Source organism: Apis florea, unplaced genomic scaffold (assembly GCF_048593485.1).
Source record: "Apis florea isolate Af1SG1 unplaced genomic scaffold, ASM4859348v1 contig_3158_pilon, whole genome shotgun sequence".
NCBI lineage: Eukaryota > Metazoa > Arthropoda > Insecta > Hymenoptera > Apidae > Apis > Apis florea.
The window spans coordinates 337,205-353,800 of record NW_028256713.1 but is presented as its reverse complement, the minus strand read 5'-3'; the positions used below and the strand labels follow the sequence as shown (position 1 = coordinate 353,800).

The 16,596-nt window shown below is 43.0% G+C and overlaps 1 protein-coding gene across 1 annotated transcript in view; it reads right to left on the bottom strand.

The window, feature by feature from the left end:
• The window catches only part of N (neurogenic locus Notch protein), a 203,936-nt gene that overhangs the window by 56,668 nt on the left and 130,672 nt on the right, over positions 1-16,596 (bottom strand). Inside the window, exon 8 of the mRNA XM_086909626.1 lies at positions 14,424-14,606. Coding sequence (XP_086765752.1) covers positions 14,424-14,606 — 183 coding nt within the window. The remainder of the gene's footprint in view (positions 1-14,423; positions 14,607-16,596) is intronic.

The window sequence follows — 16,596 nt, the reverse complement described above, 5'->3', positions numbered from 1 at the left end:
GGATTATGGATTTTATTGCAAATTCAAAGAGGAAGTTTAACCGATCGATGAATCTTTTCGATATCGAAAAGAAAACTTTTCTACGAATGCGCGAATCTCAAATATAATTCAAAAGATCGAAGCGCGAGAATGGAAATCGAAACTTTGCACAATCATCGATAACAATGTTAACGGTGTTACCACGAGTGTTTTACAACTCGGATATATATATATATATCTCGTACACTCATCCGACAGAGAGATATCGTAAAATCGTGTCTAATAAAATTTATCTAGATTTACCTTTACGTTTATTGCGTTCCAACAACAACAAATTGCGGTTGTTGTTCCTTTACATTCGTAAATTACGGATTTTGACGTTTAACATCCATCCGTTCCCTCGAAATCCGATATCATTACAGAAAATATTAGCCACACATCTTAAACTAACGAGTCTAAAAAGAACAATATCACGTCACGTGATCAATATCCATCGTTATTGATAGAGAAAATAAATCGAAACGTTGCAAAAAATGAAAAACAAGAATTATGGATGGAGAAATCGACTTGGTGTTCCGTTCAATATGCAAAATGTACACTTGCAAGGAACAAAGCAGAATTCTCCTCAGAATTCTCCCTCCCTCCCGATACTCTCCAAAAATATAAGCAACATATATATTCACGTCTCGTGCACACTTCTCCTTTCCATTTAAATCGAGCCGAGACTCGATCCCTCCCTATCGAGTCAAACCCGATCGAATAAACATATATGCGGGCGCGCGCCATCTACGAACGGCCATCCTCTCAAAGATTCATGGATTCGCGAAGGATGGGGCCGCCGCCGGCATTATGCGGCCACTCTTCTAGCCGATGCGTGCACGTGCACGCCGCGATCGGGATCTACGCGATCGAACCGAGGCGGTGATCGAACCCTCGCTCGACAAAGCGACACCGCGTTGCATACCGTATGCGGTTGCATCCGGCCGGTAAGTAAATCGCGGTAAGGGAGAAAAGGGTATATCCCTTATTCGATGCTGGTAGCGAGTTTTCTCTCAACTTTCTTCTCTTGCATTTTTTCTTCTTCCGAGGAGAGTCGAAAGAAATTGGAAATAATCGGGACGAAGGGATTGGCTGAACTGAGTGATGGAAATGGTAATCGAGAATTTTGAATGGGATAGAATTTATTTTTTTATAAGAGTTGGAAATAATTGGGGCGAAGTGATCTTTTGAGCGAAATTGAGGCAAAAATGAGGCAATGATGGAAGAATTATTTTCATGGATGAAGAATTGGAAATAAATGGGATGAATGATTCTAAAATAATGACGGAAATTATAATTGAGAATTTTGATAATTGATTTTGAATTTTGCCAGATAAAGAATTGAAAATAATTGAAATGATTTTAAACGAGTAATGATAGAAATAGTGATTGAAAATTTTGATAATTGGAACAACGAAGAATCTTTTAAGCGAAATTGCGAGTAAGGCAATGACGATTTTGCCAGATAAAGAATTGAAAATAAACGAAATGATTTTAAACGAGTAATGATAGAAATAGTGATAATTGAAACAATGAAGAATCTTTTAACTGAATTGGTGAGTGATATAACGACGATGGAGAAATGTAGGATAGTATTTTTGTCAGATGAAAAAACGATAAAGATATTGATCTTAAACGAATAGTAGGAATTGTAGAAAAACCAGGAAGAAAATAATTGGAACGGGAGTGAAGTTAAAAAAATTATGATTAAATACGAAAAATTGATAAAATTCATAAATCGTCAGACGCAAGAAACGAATCACATCGTAATTAATACAAATTCGAACTCTCAAAGATGGGGAGCAGCTAGGATTATTAAGGCGATACCAGGAAGAGAATCGGAGCATCGATCCAATTTTACAATCAAACGATACATTAATCACTTTAATTACAAGCCGATAGAACTGGCGGCCGATTCAAGGCGGTAATGAATAATAAATACCGTGATATCATCGATCAGTCGTATTCGACGTGCAACGTAACTGCCAAGCCCTACGTGTAATTTGTTCCTTGTTAATAACGGACAAATTGACCAAACTCCATCGACACCTATTCATCGAACGTCAACAGGCGTGGACGTCTTTTTTTCGATCTGTAATCTCGTGAGATCGATAAAGGCGAGTTAATGAGAATGAAAATTTTTTAAATATATGTATATAAATCATATATATAAAAAGTGAGGGAATAGAAATGTTTAGAAAATGATCTGTTAATTCGAAATTGATCGAGATAAAGATAAATGAATTTTTATAATTATAGTTAAGAAGTTTAAAAATAAATGAATTAAAATAATTTTTCTCCCATTTTTCTTTTTACCGTCAATCGAATCCAACAGCCACTTTTAAGACAAAAAAAGAAAAAAAAATCGAAATTCGATTTCGATCCAAGATTTCTTCTTTAACAGTAAGACGAGTAATGGAACACGTTCCAAGGCATCAGAGTTTTAAATGGAAACAAAGGTCAGTATAACGAGAATCGATCGGGGGAAGAAGATTCAGACACGAGTTACACGATCCTTACACCTTACATTTGCTCTCAATAATGTATCGCCATCGGATCATCTTTTCCGTCGACAAATGGAATGAAACGAACGGTGAAATTGATCTTTTGTTCTGGCAAGAAACCAGAGGTATAGTACTTTTCACGAAGAGCACAGCACGGATTTTTAAACGAATTCAATTAGAAATCTTTAAAAAAGAAAAATCTCACGAGTCAAATATCGATAGAATGTAACTTTATAACTCTTGGATCACCATACTTTTCACGAGAAAAGAGCAATAACAAGTATTTTTAATCCTGACAAAACGAATGATTGTCTTAGAAAGTTTTAAAAAAAAAAAAAAATTTCCTAAGGTAAGGACGATCAATGGAATATATAATTTTAACTACATCGCCGTCATATTTATTCGATTTCTCGCGAATAATCGATCATCCTCTTTCGAAATATCGAGAATACCGCTTTTCAACCCTTCCTCTCCCCCTGTTACGAAACAACCGAGCCTCCCTCCCTGTTGGAGAGGAGGAGGAGGAAAAAATTTGAGGAAAAAAGATTTGGCGCGGCACAGCCATCTCACGGAGCCGTTTACTTTTTAATTAAGCCTACCGGCGAAATACAAACGCGAGTTTTGCACGCGCCTTTAATGGAAAACGATACGAGCGAGTAACCGCGACGAGGATTCGAGGCCCGGCAATTAACTCCCGCCAATAAAGCGGCGGCTTGTTTCGCCGTTCAAATTAATTTCCTCGCCGCGATAACGACACCCCGCCTTCGCCCGCTCGACTCCTCTTCTCGATCGATCGAGTCGTTTTTGCGCCTGTCCTCCTCTCCCCCCCCCCCCCCCTCTTCAAATTTAACGAGAGCCACCAGGAAAGGGAAAACGAACGGTTTCGAACCGCGCGTTAAAAATCTTCCACGTTGCTCTCCACGTGCTTCGAGACCATCGGTTTTTCCTTTCCTTCGATGCGAACTACGATTCTGATGGATTTACGTAAATATGATATTAATTTAGCAAACGAAAGATTCTGCTCTAAAGATTTGTCGGTGACATGCACGGTGAATACGTATCGTCCAATTGCGTGCGAAAGTGTACGATATTCTTGCCTCGATATTCTTATTCCAAACTTCGTTCGATGGAAAGCGAAAGCTTCGTTCCATTAGCGATAAATCAAATTGAGATTTCAAACAGGTAGCCGTGTCAACTTGTCCCGAACGTCATCGAATCCGGTGCCGGATAAGAGGATCGAATTATAAATACCGTGCACGCAAAAGCGAGCAACACGCCGCGTACACGAAGAAGACACGTTTCGTGTCACACCACGGGAGGAGAGGAGAAGAATCGAAGAAGGGAGGATGATCGTTTCATCGGTGTCGAGTCGAAACTTGGAATATATGCCGTGAATAATATTCTCGAGTTCGAATTCTGTAAACGTAAAATCTGTTCGTGCACGATCATCCTTTGAAGGAAGAAAAAGAATTAATTGTTCGAGACGAGAAATAAATGAAAGAGAAATGGAAAGAAAGAAGGAAGGAAGAAAGGAAGGAGAAATAAATGAAAAGGAACGGAGGAGGAGGGGAATAAAAGTGGATGGCTTATCATCTCCATCTGGTCGGTAGCAAGACGAGCCACGTCGGTATACAGGTTCCTGTTTATACCGACTTGTCTATTCGTCAAAGCTACTTTTCTACCGGATGGTTTCGCTCGTCATCCGACTATCGTGTTCGAGGATCTGGGATTGTCCTCGGCCTTTTGCGGGGCCGTCACACGTCTCAACACGGGCTAACGGTATACATTGATGCTCAACGAGCGGACACGCATCGACCGGAGTCCTGACAGATCTGGAGGATCATCAGGACTCTTCTTTCTTTCTTTCTTTCTTTCTTTCTTCTTCTTCTTCTTCTTCTTCTTTTTCTTCTTTCATCGTGGAAATGTTGAAGAGACAATTACGTAGCATGCGCACAACGCCAGAGGAGAGGTTCTCGAGTCTTGGTTTTGATAAATGAAGAATCGTGAAAGCGGTTGGAGGGGCGGATGATCGATGTTGGTCCAAGTGAAGATGATAGGGTTCGAGTTGCAGTTAATGGGGTTAAATTCGAGGAGATCTCTTTTTTAAAAGAGAGGCTAGGTAGGTTAATCGATGATTTATGAAGTTTTCTGCCTCGGTTTTAGCCTTCTCTTCCTCTCAAAAATTCGGTTCCGAGAAAAAAAAAAAAAAGACAACATCGAAGATTCAACACGAATTTCAGGCCACGAGAAACGTGTCGCCGCATGTTTCTCAACTCTCCAGGAGGAGGAAAGAAACGCGAAAAAGTGTTCGCATGACGCGCGGTCGACAATAGCGATCGATAGCTCGTTTAAAAAACCTACTGTTAAAAACCAAGGAACGAGTCTGCGCACAAATACGATACCAGCGTCGTCTCTCCTCTTCTCGGCTTCGTAACTTCCACTTCCCTCCTTTTCCATTACTTTTCGTCCTCTCCACGCCGGTGAGAGCGGTGCACACGAGCTCGGCGAGCCACGTGAGAAAGAAAGAAAGAAACTCGGCGACAGTTCGAGATAAATAACGTTCCACCAGACAGGACAATGTGCCCCGCGTCCCGTTCCACCTTCGCCTTCGCCTTCGTGCGAATCCGGCTTAAGGGCGTCTCCTCCACGGTAAATGCGTTAACCTTTTCCTCGCGAGGGGATCGCATCGGCAGCCTGTCTCGTTACATAATACCCTGTGTTACCGATCGAGCCGACCGATCGCAACGCTTTAAACCACCTCGAGACAGTACGGATCTCGTTCACCTCTAACGAGCCAAACAGAATCGGAATATTTTGCACGGATAGAGAAAATTTCTCTTTTTTTTTCTCTTTTGTTTTCCTTCGTCTAACAATACGTTCGCGTCCATTCCGTTACTCGAATCGAAAATGTCGTAATATTTGATCAACGTTTCCTTCTATAGACAAAGTCTTCGATCGAGTTCTCGTATCCCCTGCCAGGAGGATTTGCCGTGGAATTACGAAATTGCGAATTCGGTAAAAGAGACGAGGAGGCCTCCCTACCCATCCCCTTGTCCCATTAACACACACCGACGAAATCCAAAGATTCTTTTCAACACTCGCGACATCGGCCGCCTCGCCATACCGCATTTGTCACCTTCGAGAAGCACAATGCACTCTCGAAATAACTTCACCCTCCACCCTCGAATAACTCTCTCCTCCACGCTCGTCCACTCGTCGAGCTCAAAAGAAAAGGTGCTTAAAAGCGAATACGAAACAGAGAGGGGGAGGAGAGAGAGAGAGAGAGAGAGAGAAGGAAACAGTGTCCATTATCCCAGAAAATATCACCTAACCCGACCAAAGCGAGGGCAAATGGTTCCGCGAAGCGCGGACGTGGGGCTTTGTCAGGCGAGCACGCGCGCGTACACCGCTCCAAATGCCGAGCGTACGCGAAACGAAATCGAAGAAAACCTTGGAGGCACTTTCGATTCGTTCTGGATTTGCGGCGGCCCCTGCTTTATGGCCGCGACTCTCTCGGCCAGGTGAGAAGGGGTCACCGATGGTGACCCGGGTTGAAAGCGAGCGCGCAAAGGAAACCTCTCTCTAAACCGCGCCATCGCAATGACATGCGCGCCGGAGACACGTTTTAACACGTTGCACGTTTGTACGAGCTCGATCCCGTTCCACCTTTCAAATTGCCTATTTCCACGAGAAAGGGGCTCCGGAGGAGGGAGCGAGGGGTGGTTTAATGGCGAACACAACCTCTTTAGTCGGATGCCTTTTGTGTACTTCGAATGGGACACGTCCTTCGACCGCACGGTTGACACGCACTCCGCCATTCCATCCCACCTCTCGTCGTCGACCACGAGTGTGCTGTTGTTGTTGTTGTTGTTGCGCGTATGTTGTTTCTTCTGCTCTACTTGTCGCGCTTGTTCATTATAGTAGTGGCTTGGTTGAAACGATTGAAACGAGAACAAGTTTCGGAGTAAACTTTTGGCTCAAAATTTCGAATAAAGCGATTACTTTATCATTTATTCACGCTTTGAACGATAAATTTATCCAACTAACTTCGAGTATATTTCGAAGCTGCGACACGGTGCTCGAGAAAGATCGTCACTGGCCTCGCTGCAACCCGAGTTGCTTTGACGGTGTTCATCGAAAGATACGTTTCAAGAGAAAGATAACTCGATGTGCGATAACTCCAACTCGCTCGTCGTGTACGATATACAGCATCTTATATACGTTGCAGACTATAGTTGCCCGTAATAATTAAATTTTCGCATTTTGGGAAAATCCTGTTTAAAATATTTCTATATTTCACTCGAAAATATTACTTTCAACTTTTATTTAACGATGATACAACATGCGATGATACAACAACGAGAGAAGAATGGCAAAAGTCACTAGACGAGAGGAGACGAGGCAAGAGGAGGGCGTGGTGGCAGTGCCATATATCAGGTGGTCTCGCCTACACGAAAATGGAAGGAAAAAAGTAGAAGGGAATCGAGGCACTTTGTAACGTCGTGGGGTGACCGATGTCACGAAAAAGAAGGCGAGTTGGGGAAAATGGCGGGCGCCATACCGCGCGACTGGACCTGCTTATTCTGTATTATTTATTATTATCCTCCTCTCCATTTGGAACTCTTTGTTTCGTGTCTCTGTGTTTCCGTAGCGAACGATGCATTTTGAACGAGGCGCCTAAATTATTCCATCGATTTCATTTTTTTCTCTCCTTTTTTTTATGCAGAATTGTACAACGCGATGGACGCGTTTGAAAAACAGTTTGAGGGATATGTGTGGAGGCTCGAAAGGGGGCGATTAAATGTGGAATTACGAGGCTGGTGCATGGACTAATGTTCGATGGAATTGCGAAATTAATTAAACAGGACTGGATACTCGCCGTGATGGGCGAATCGATAGGAAAGAGAATCGGTTTTCCGGGAGATTTGTTAATTAATTGGTGCTTAAAGTATATACTTATAAAGTATATACAACGATATGATACCAATGGTATTATAAAGAGGGGACTGTTTTCAACAGTTTCTTCAGCACGTTTCCTACCTTCGATCAATCGTCGAGAAGAAATTCCTCTTACTTAAGGAAACTTTTTTAATCTCTTCCTACCACTTTAAAGAACTTTTCATCAAAAGCTTGGACATCCAAAATTCTTTGCACGATCTCGAGAACGAATCGAAAAAATTCTGGATTTCTCTTTTTTCTAGAACCTGAACTAGGATCTGGACCAATTTAGATGCCGCCTTTCGTCCAACTTCTTCTCGTACGTGCGCGAAAAGGGGGGAATGGAAAGAAGGAAGAAAGGAGGCGAAGATAGGAGAGGATAACGAGAGGCGGAAAGGGAGGCGCAGATCAAGTCGGATAAAGTCCGCCAGAGGACTTGGCGGGCGTGTTGGGTAAACGTGCAGATAGAATCTCCCGTCCACGCTTTACCGCTTCGTGTTTATGCAAGTGTCCCCTTATTATACCCGACCAACTTGTGCAATTCCTTCGAATACGTGGAATTTTTTTTTTTTTTTTTCTAGAAGCAAGAATTAGCCTCCAGCTTATCGATACTTTGCGAACACCGAATTTCTCGATCGTTTGAATGAATGACTGATACACCGTATATTCGACAATTTAAGAGACGATTCTCAGAAATGCACCATTTGGATCAATGTTTTATTCAGAATATCGCTTCGTGAATAGATTCCTTCTTTACGCATATATCTAATGAAACGTGATATATTGTCGGATGGCTAGATTCGGCCTGCGACGTTAGTCCGAGTTTGAATTAATCAGTGGCAAGAGGAATATTATTCTCAGAAATTCAGAGTTCAAGAAATGAGATGAAAATTTCTAACTTAAAATCATCTAAATCACACACAAATTAAAATAAAAATCTTTTGTATTTTAATATTTTACGTGTGTATCCAATTTTATGTATTTATTTATAAAGAATTCTATACGGAAAGAAATTGATAGAGAGAAGGGAGGCAGTTGATGAAAATAGAGTAAGAAGTAAGAGAAAAATAAGAATATAACAAACAAGCGAATGTGAGACGTTTTATTTATTCCGACAAACTAAAGATGCATCTTGGCGATCGTTTTATGTAAAGATGCGTAAGATATTAAAATATAAAATTTTTATATTTATTCGTGTGCGAAATCATTTTAGGTTAAGAAATGCAAGAAATTCATCGAACATGCGGAAAATCGCATCTAGAATTGTTGTTGCGCTCGAGGTAAAAAGATCAATACTCGCAACATTTGACCAACAATCGGAACATTCTTGAGAGACACGATCGTGCACCGGTTTCTGTATGTGCATATAATTTCAATTAATAAATATTCGACGGGAAATATTGCAGGCACGATCGAGTAACGGAATGCGGTGTTCGAAGTAAGAGAGAAGGGAAAAAGAGGGACGAGTCGTGAAATCGAGCAAGGACCGTTCGAATCGCGAACACAATAAATGCGCGCGTCTCCTCTCTCCGGAGGGTGCCGTCATTCTTGACAGTCGCCCTCGGGCCCCAACGACGACGACGACGTAGTCGTCTTTGTCCAGGGACCGTTCGTTCGTTCGATGAAGTCTCTCCCGATGAAGAAACAAAAGCATAATTTATATCCGGGGAAAATAAGAAGGGAGCACAATCGTGCCAGTCGTCTCTCGAACAGGAAGGGATACGTCAATCGAGCCTTCTTGACTGATGAGAATAATATCGGTATTGTTCTTGATAAATTATTCCAACCGATATTGAACCGATTTCGCTCGATCCGCTGTGTACTACGTCATCTTGGCACTGGCGTCGCGTTCTTTTTAAAAAGAGTCGGGTTTTCGACGATCGACGTGATAATTGAAAATATAATGAAAATTTTCGAAATTGATAAAGGAGGATGAATCGAAAAGTTTTAAATGAAAAAGAAAAAAAAAAACGAACGAGGAGAAAGCTTATTTTCATTTTTAAAATTGCATATTTAATTTTTGTAAATAACAAAGTATATGAAAAGATCGATATCAGAATCGTATCCTTTTTTTTTTTCTCGTGAAATGTTTCGAATGTTCCATTTCGATCTTATGGAAAATTCGATTTTTCATTTTTAAAATTGCGTACTTAATCTTTACTACTAAACGACAGTTTACAATGAAAAGATCGATATCTTTTTCTCAAAACCGTATCTCTTCATTTTCAAATGAAGAAGACCTCGTCTTCGATGATTGTAGGGAAAAAAATATCCATCCAACTTCTTTGGAACGAGAGCATTCGCGTCTCTCTAACGAGAACCAACAAACAAAAATAAAAATTTCTTTTTTTCTCGAGATGAAACGCATTTAGATTTCCAAAGAGAGAGAGAGAGAGAGAAGAAATCAAATTGAAATAACATAAGGAGACGCGTCGAGAGTTGGCAATCGGCGCAATTGTGCCGGTAACTATGCCGATTCTTCCATTCGAGATTTACCACGCACAATATCTAGGCAGAAGCGAACCACTGAGAGCGCGGGTCGAACAAGGGCTGCGAGATAACAGAACGCGGCAGCCATTGTCCACCGTGGACAATGCAAGGCTGCTGGATCATGCTAGGAGCAATCTACATCTTCACCGATGTATCATAGCGCGCGTGTTGCGATAGAACCCCTCAAATCGTCTATCCTCCTCCTCCTATTCTCCTTTCATATCTGGTTATAAGGAGGGCCATGGTATGCGCTGTTATTGCATCCACCGTGCGTGGAGGAATATTGAGATATCTTCTCGGAGAAATATTTTATTCGCTGACTGTGGAGATAACGTAAATAAAAAGAAAAGGAAGAAACGAAGATCGTTTTGTACTTCGATCGAGAAAATTCTGTATCATCTGTTAAATAAATAAAGCCGTGGATGAACGGCGCGATCCAATTTCTTTTTCTCTCTCTTTGTTTGTTGTATAATTTTTCGAGAAACAAATAGATTATTTCAAACAATCCTTCGTGCGTCGATTCGCATCTCGATATCTCGAGCGGAGGGGAATGAAATTTCGGGTGAAAAATTCAACCCGAAATTTGATACATCAGGTGTTGTTATTCCAGCGACAGTTGAGGAAGGGCGAACAGTGACTCGCGAATTCCTGTTCCGTGTGAACACCTGGACTTGTACCCGAGAAGATGGCGTCGCAGATAACATTGTCTCGCCTTTTGTCGGCCCTTTCGTCGGCATTATCTACGGCGCCTTTCGCATTATGCCACCTTTATATCATCATCGTGGTCAGGTAGCCGCTGTATACAATTTAACGAAACGATATACTCAAAAACGTGTACGCTTCTTGGGTGAAAGTATCTCTTCGATCGGAACGTTACCCTCTTCTTCTTTACCAAACTTGAATTTATAAAAATAAATTCTCCTTTTAAATTATTAAACCTCTCTGGTAATTTTTGTTCACCAATTATTACTTAATCGTACGATAATTATTTTCCTCTTCTCTCTCCTTTCGTCGAAGCTTTATCGTAGCTACGATCTCTACTATTAATTATTAATCCCTCGGACTAAAATTAATCGATCGAGAGGTAAAAACGTGGCGTGGTCAAACATCTGCATCATTGTCCAACAATGTTGCACTGCAATTTCTCGTCGATGGTATCGAATTCGAGGCAACGGAACCGGCTCGAATTTCTCGTGTCCAACACGCACGATGCGATTTACACGCCGATTGCGCTTCCACCGATTATTTATTAATCTTCACTTTTCAACGTTGCGAGCACAACGAAACGCGCCGAATACCAGAGGAAGAGTTTATCGGATCGCGAGAGAACGCGTGCAGTAGCCTTTAAACCCGTAATTGGCATCGTCCGTCAATGACAGCCGACCGCTACCACACCCCTTTCGTTGCAACCTAACATTTGTGCAACCTGCTTCCGCAAATTACATTCACCATTCATCTCCCCCTCCCCTTTCTTTTTATCGCGCTTGATCACAGGATTTACTCGATCGAAATTGTTTAAGATCGTTCGTTTACAACAACATCAACAACAACTTTTCAATTCGATCCGAATCCGAGACGGGTTTTCGAAAACGCGAGTATAAATTTTCGTAAATTTTCTGCGAATTGAAAAAGAAAGAAGAAAGAAACTAGAGATCCGATTCTCGACGAGTTACTCGAGCAACGTTCTATATATATATCCGTTCCAAGTGTGGATCGGAAGAGCGCGCAAGTTTCATCGAGGAGTACGATAGCGATTATTCGGCGTGGCAAAAACCGTGAACCGATCTCGTTACCTCCCACTCCCCTCTCGATTCGAACGTTGGCAATTACAAAGGCCGATACAGGAGAGGATGGAGAAATCCGCAAGTGGCACGTATGCACGGCACAACGCAGGCCGTCGTGCTGCGAAAGGGGCCCTGAATGCTGGAGTATCCTCTTTCCTCGAACCTCTTAGCGCTATTTAGCGGATCCTTTTACGGGACACCACGGGTCCCCCGACAAGAAAGGAAAGCGCGGCAAACGGGCCGACGGCGAGCAGCCACGAAACAACAGGGCGAAAAAGAGGCGAGGCGTTTCGAGGAGAGGCAACAACCAGAAGAAGAAGAAGAAGAAGAAGAAGAAGAAGAAGAAGTAGTGAAGTAGTGGTGGTGGTGGTGGTGAAAGGCGGAGGTGGAGTACCAAAATGGCGGCCTGGTCGGCCAGCCCAGGGACAAGATAAGCCTTTGTGCCCGTGCAGGGGCCCCGGGGGCCAGAAGGATCCCCTCGTTTCGGTCTCATATTTCGCGAATCCCGCTATCATATTTTACTCCTTCCCCTCCTACCATTTCGGCCCTTTCGGCCTGTCCCTCATTTTTTGCTCTCTCACTTTTCGGCCTCCTCCTCCTCCTCCTCCTCCTCTCCTCTCGATTGTTCGTTGCTCCAGAGAGAAAGAGAGGGGGGACCGTTCTGTCTCTTGACGCTTCGCCCTGGATGAATATCGCGCCGCCCCTCATTGTCGCGGCCGCTTTGTATGCCGACATACTTATTATGTCCACGTCGCGGAATACATTATGCAAATATCATATTTACGCGGTGGAAGGATGTTCGGGTGGGGTTTCGAGCGTATGAAGGAGGAGATTTTTCTTGGAAAACGAATGGAAGAAAGAATTTTCGACGATTCGATGATGACGATTTTTGTGAAGGTAAAGAAAGAAATATGGACCTGCCTTCGCGTCCGACGAGTTTCCAATTTTAGGGGGACGAAGAAAAAGTTACGAGTCGATTGATATATACGCGTGGGGAAGAGGAAATTGTTGTTTAAAAAAAAGAAAATTTCATTTGCGTATTGAATTTCTGGTCGATTAATTCGTCACTGTTGAATTTAATCTGGCAACGTTATTACCGAAACCCCCGGCCCACGTTGATCGCCGTCAAACGAATCCCTCGGGGGTAGATAGACAGGGCCCAACCGGTTTCGGGAACCAGGCACGAGAACAGGGACGCGAGCCGGATTAAATTATTGTCGCCAGGAGAGGTTGCCTCCGTCTCCAAACTTTCTATTTTGATCGAGAAATTTTGCCTTGTTAAATGATGGAAAAAGAAAAGATTGATCGGATTGATTTTTAATATAAGTTTAGAGAATTTATTTATTTTTAAAATTCCAAAGATCTCTCGTCTCTCACAGAAGGAATTAAAAGAACTACGTCAACGTACGATACCGATCGATAGCGATAAAACTCGATTTCCACATAATCTCGAAATTAATTCCGAGAGATCGTCAAAAAAAAAAAAAAAACAGAAGCTTCTTTCCACAGAAAAAAGAAAAAAAGGGAAAAATCAGCAGCAAAGATCAAAAGAATTCGCACGCAATCGTCGCCGAGGCGATAATTCGAATCCAAAGATCCAATTAACGTCGCGAGGAGAGATGATACATAGATTCTCGCCCGTATCCTCCGTTTCCTTTGGCACAACGTTATCGATTATACCACACAGCTAACCACCCTTCATCCTCGAGCCAATCTCTCCAAGGCGTTTGCCCGATTCCCGCCGATATCGAGCGTGCGCCGCTCATTATTCGATTATATCCCGATTATCGAGCCGAGGGATCTCGATTGGCCTCTCTATGCTAGAGAGGGGCCCTTAAGGGGCTCCGTTCTCCTGCCAGGCAACAGGAGGAAGACGGTTCGTTTCCACGGCTCGGCGTCAAACAATTAAGGTTGACTTACGCGTGGCCGAGGCGCGTTACCACCGTCCGTGTTAAAAGAGTAAACGAGTTACCGGCCTTGCCGCGGATCAGATAAACGCGAAACCGTGGCCCTGTCATCTCGGAAGAATTTACAGGCGACGTCGTCGTTGGACCAACAAGAGACGGAGAAAGAGAGAGAGAGAGAGAGAGAGAGAGAGATTCCGTTTCGCTATCAACTCGGCGAAATCTCGATTTCCGCTCGTGACGAAGCGTTTCGCGCTCCACGAGGCTTTTCCACGAAAACGCGCCGCCTTTGGATCTCGCGTCGCGTTGATGCGCGAGAAACGCGATATTCCGTGTCGGTGATTGTCGGTAGCGTAGGAACCGCTTTCATCGATCGAGAAAGCAATTCGTACGATCCAATCGGGGATGACGCGAGTTTAATACTCGCAGTGAATTTAAACTCGATTTCCTGATCGTAGAAAATTTTACAAGATTTCTCTCCTTCTATTTACACGTATTTTGAATCTATCGCATCACGCCAAGTAATTCGTCCTAACATTTAGGCGAGAAGTACGGTTTTAATAAATTAAAGCTCTCGTACGAAACGAAATCTAAAACTGCTGAACATATTAACGAAACTTAATGTCGAACGAACGAACGAAAAATTCACGACATATATAATTTTCTCGTCTTCTACGAAATACGTATGTCGTATATACGCGTCTCGTCGAAATCTTTCTACGAAGTAATATATTTCCCGCGAAATACCAGCTTTCGAAGTAGAACGAAGGAAGGAGTTCGCTTACCAGGCATGCAGACGCAGCGGAAGGTTCCAGGGTCGTCGAGGCAGGAGCCATCGTTCTGGCAGGGATGGGACTCGCACTCGTTCACGTTCGTTTCGCATCTCGGCCCCGTGAATCCTTGCGTACAGTTGCAGGCGAACGAGCCGGGCGTGTTCACGCAAATACCGTCGTGCTCGCAAGGTGATCCTGGAACGAACAAAATTTCTTTTTCGTTTTTTCTTTTTTCCACAATCGTCGAGAACAAATCGAATGCATATCCGACAGATAATCAAAATCCCCTTCCTGTTTAAGCGTTTCACTCGAGGAAAGCTCAAACGATAGGGCAACGTGGATTATAAGAATCGTGATCTTCTCGTGTATGTGTATTAAAAAGTAAGAGCTAAATCTCGATTGAAAAAATTCATTCCACGAGTTTCACTCGTGCTATTCAGTTCAGTTCAGGTCGAAACCACGAGTGAGACTCTGAAGTTACTCGTCGCATATAAATATAATTAACAGCGGTTTGGAAAAGAGTGGAAAGAGCGGGGCGCGACAAATGCATGCTAGGGCGCCTTAATTGACCATCGGTCGACGGGGTTTTGTCGAGGAAAGAGGGAAGGAAAAAGCCGTAAGAAGAAAGCTGCCGCGGATTCCATCCAACGGGAGGAATTCTTCCCGCTCCACGATCCGTTTCGTTTCGTTTTCTCGGAGTTACCGCGCTAATTGCAATAAGATAATCGCCCCGCTCTCGAATGATTTCGCCATTCGAGAAATGAGCGTTTCATTAAGCGTTGAGAAGAATTAAGAAGAATCGTCGAGAATTTGACTCGTTTCAATCCCCACCATTGTGATTTCGCGTAATTTGACACTTTCGATTGAACCACTTTGCTTTCCTTTCCTTTCTTTCTTTTTACAGAAATAGTCTAATTTTGTCACGCAACTCGATTAAAAAGATATCGATCTTCCGTCGTGGTCTAAACTTTGTACAAGACACGAGAAACAGAAAGTCTATCTATCTATCTATCTATCTCCTTTCTTTTTTCCTTTCTCTCTCTCTCTCTCTCTCTCTAATTAAAAACAAAACCGCTGTCTCGCCTCTTCCACCACGACTCTTTATCCAGATTTTCCAATCTTCTTCCATTTCCACCCAACCAATTCTCGAGAAATTCCATTCCCGTTCCAGGAATCCTCGATGCCCGCGTTACACGAAAGAAGCATAGAGGAGACCCTCCCTCTTCCCCCCCTCGTCACGCCCCGTTCCTTAGTGGTTTGAAACGCTTTCACGATATTTACGAAGTTTTTCGAAAACGGGCATCGAAGAGTCGCGGCCATTTATACGTGGAAACGGAGGCAGAGGCGGGTTGCGGACGCATGCCAGCTTCGTGTAATTCGCCCGCCGCCACGGTTTTTCCCGGGCTGGGGCCGTAATTGGTGTTGCCGCGCGCCACGTTTCATCACGAGAAAAGGAGGGGGTGGAAGGGGAGGAGAGAAAAAGCGAGGGGTGTACGCGTGTTACCAGAGGAGGGCAAGAAACGCATTGCTCGGCCGTGTTCGCGATCGGATGACGAATCGGTCGAGTCATCTCTTCAAGGACGCCGCCGCCGCCGCCGCCGCCGCCATGGATGATGATGGAAGGAAGCGACGAGAGAGATGGATGGTTGTCTCGGATTATTTTGCGTTTTCGAAGTAGTCGGAGTATCGATTAGGAGCGAGAATTGAGTAAATCGGTGATTGAGCTCGATAAAAATCGTAAAAGAAGGTAAAAAGTAAGAAGGTTTTTATAGATCGATATAATAATAATATTGTTTCGCATCACGATGCGAATAAAGTGTCCTCGGTAATCGAGGCGACGATATTCGCTTAAGAAATTTATTCCAAAAAATAATAATCGATCCTCTGCGATTCGTAATTATTCTAACAGTTTACAATGTAAAAGGTAAAAGTGAACTTTACGTCTCGCGAACATTATTAATTTGAAATTAATTTTCCGAATAAAAGAATTCATTTGTCACTTTTGCTCTATTCGAGATTCCAACCATCCATCTTGTCGATCTACAAAGTGTTAATACGAATAAAAACGTGGAATAAGTTTCGTAAGTAAAATACGAAAATAGTAAGAGAGATGTCGTAATCCGGATCGCACAATATCCGATCTGAATATAAAATCGTTCTCTCTGTAAAACCGCAAAACATTATT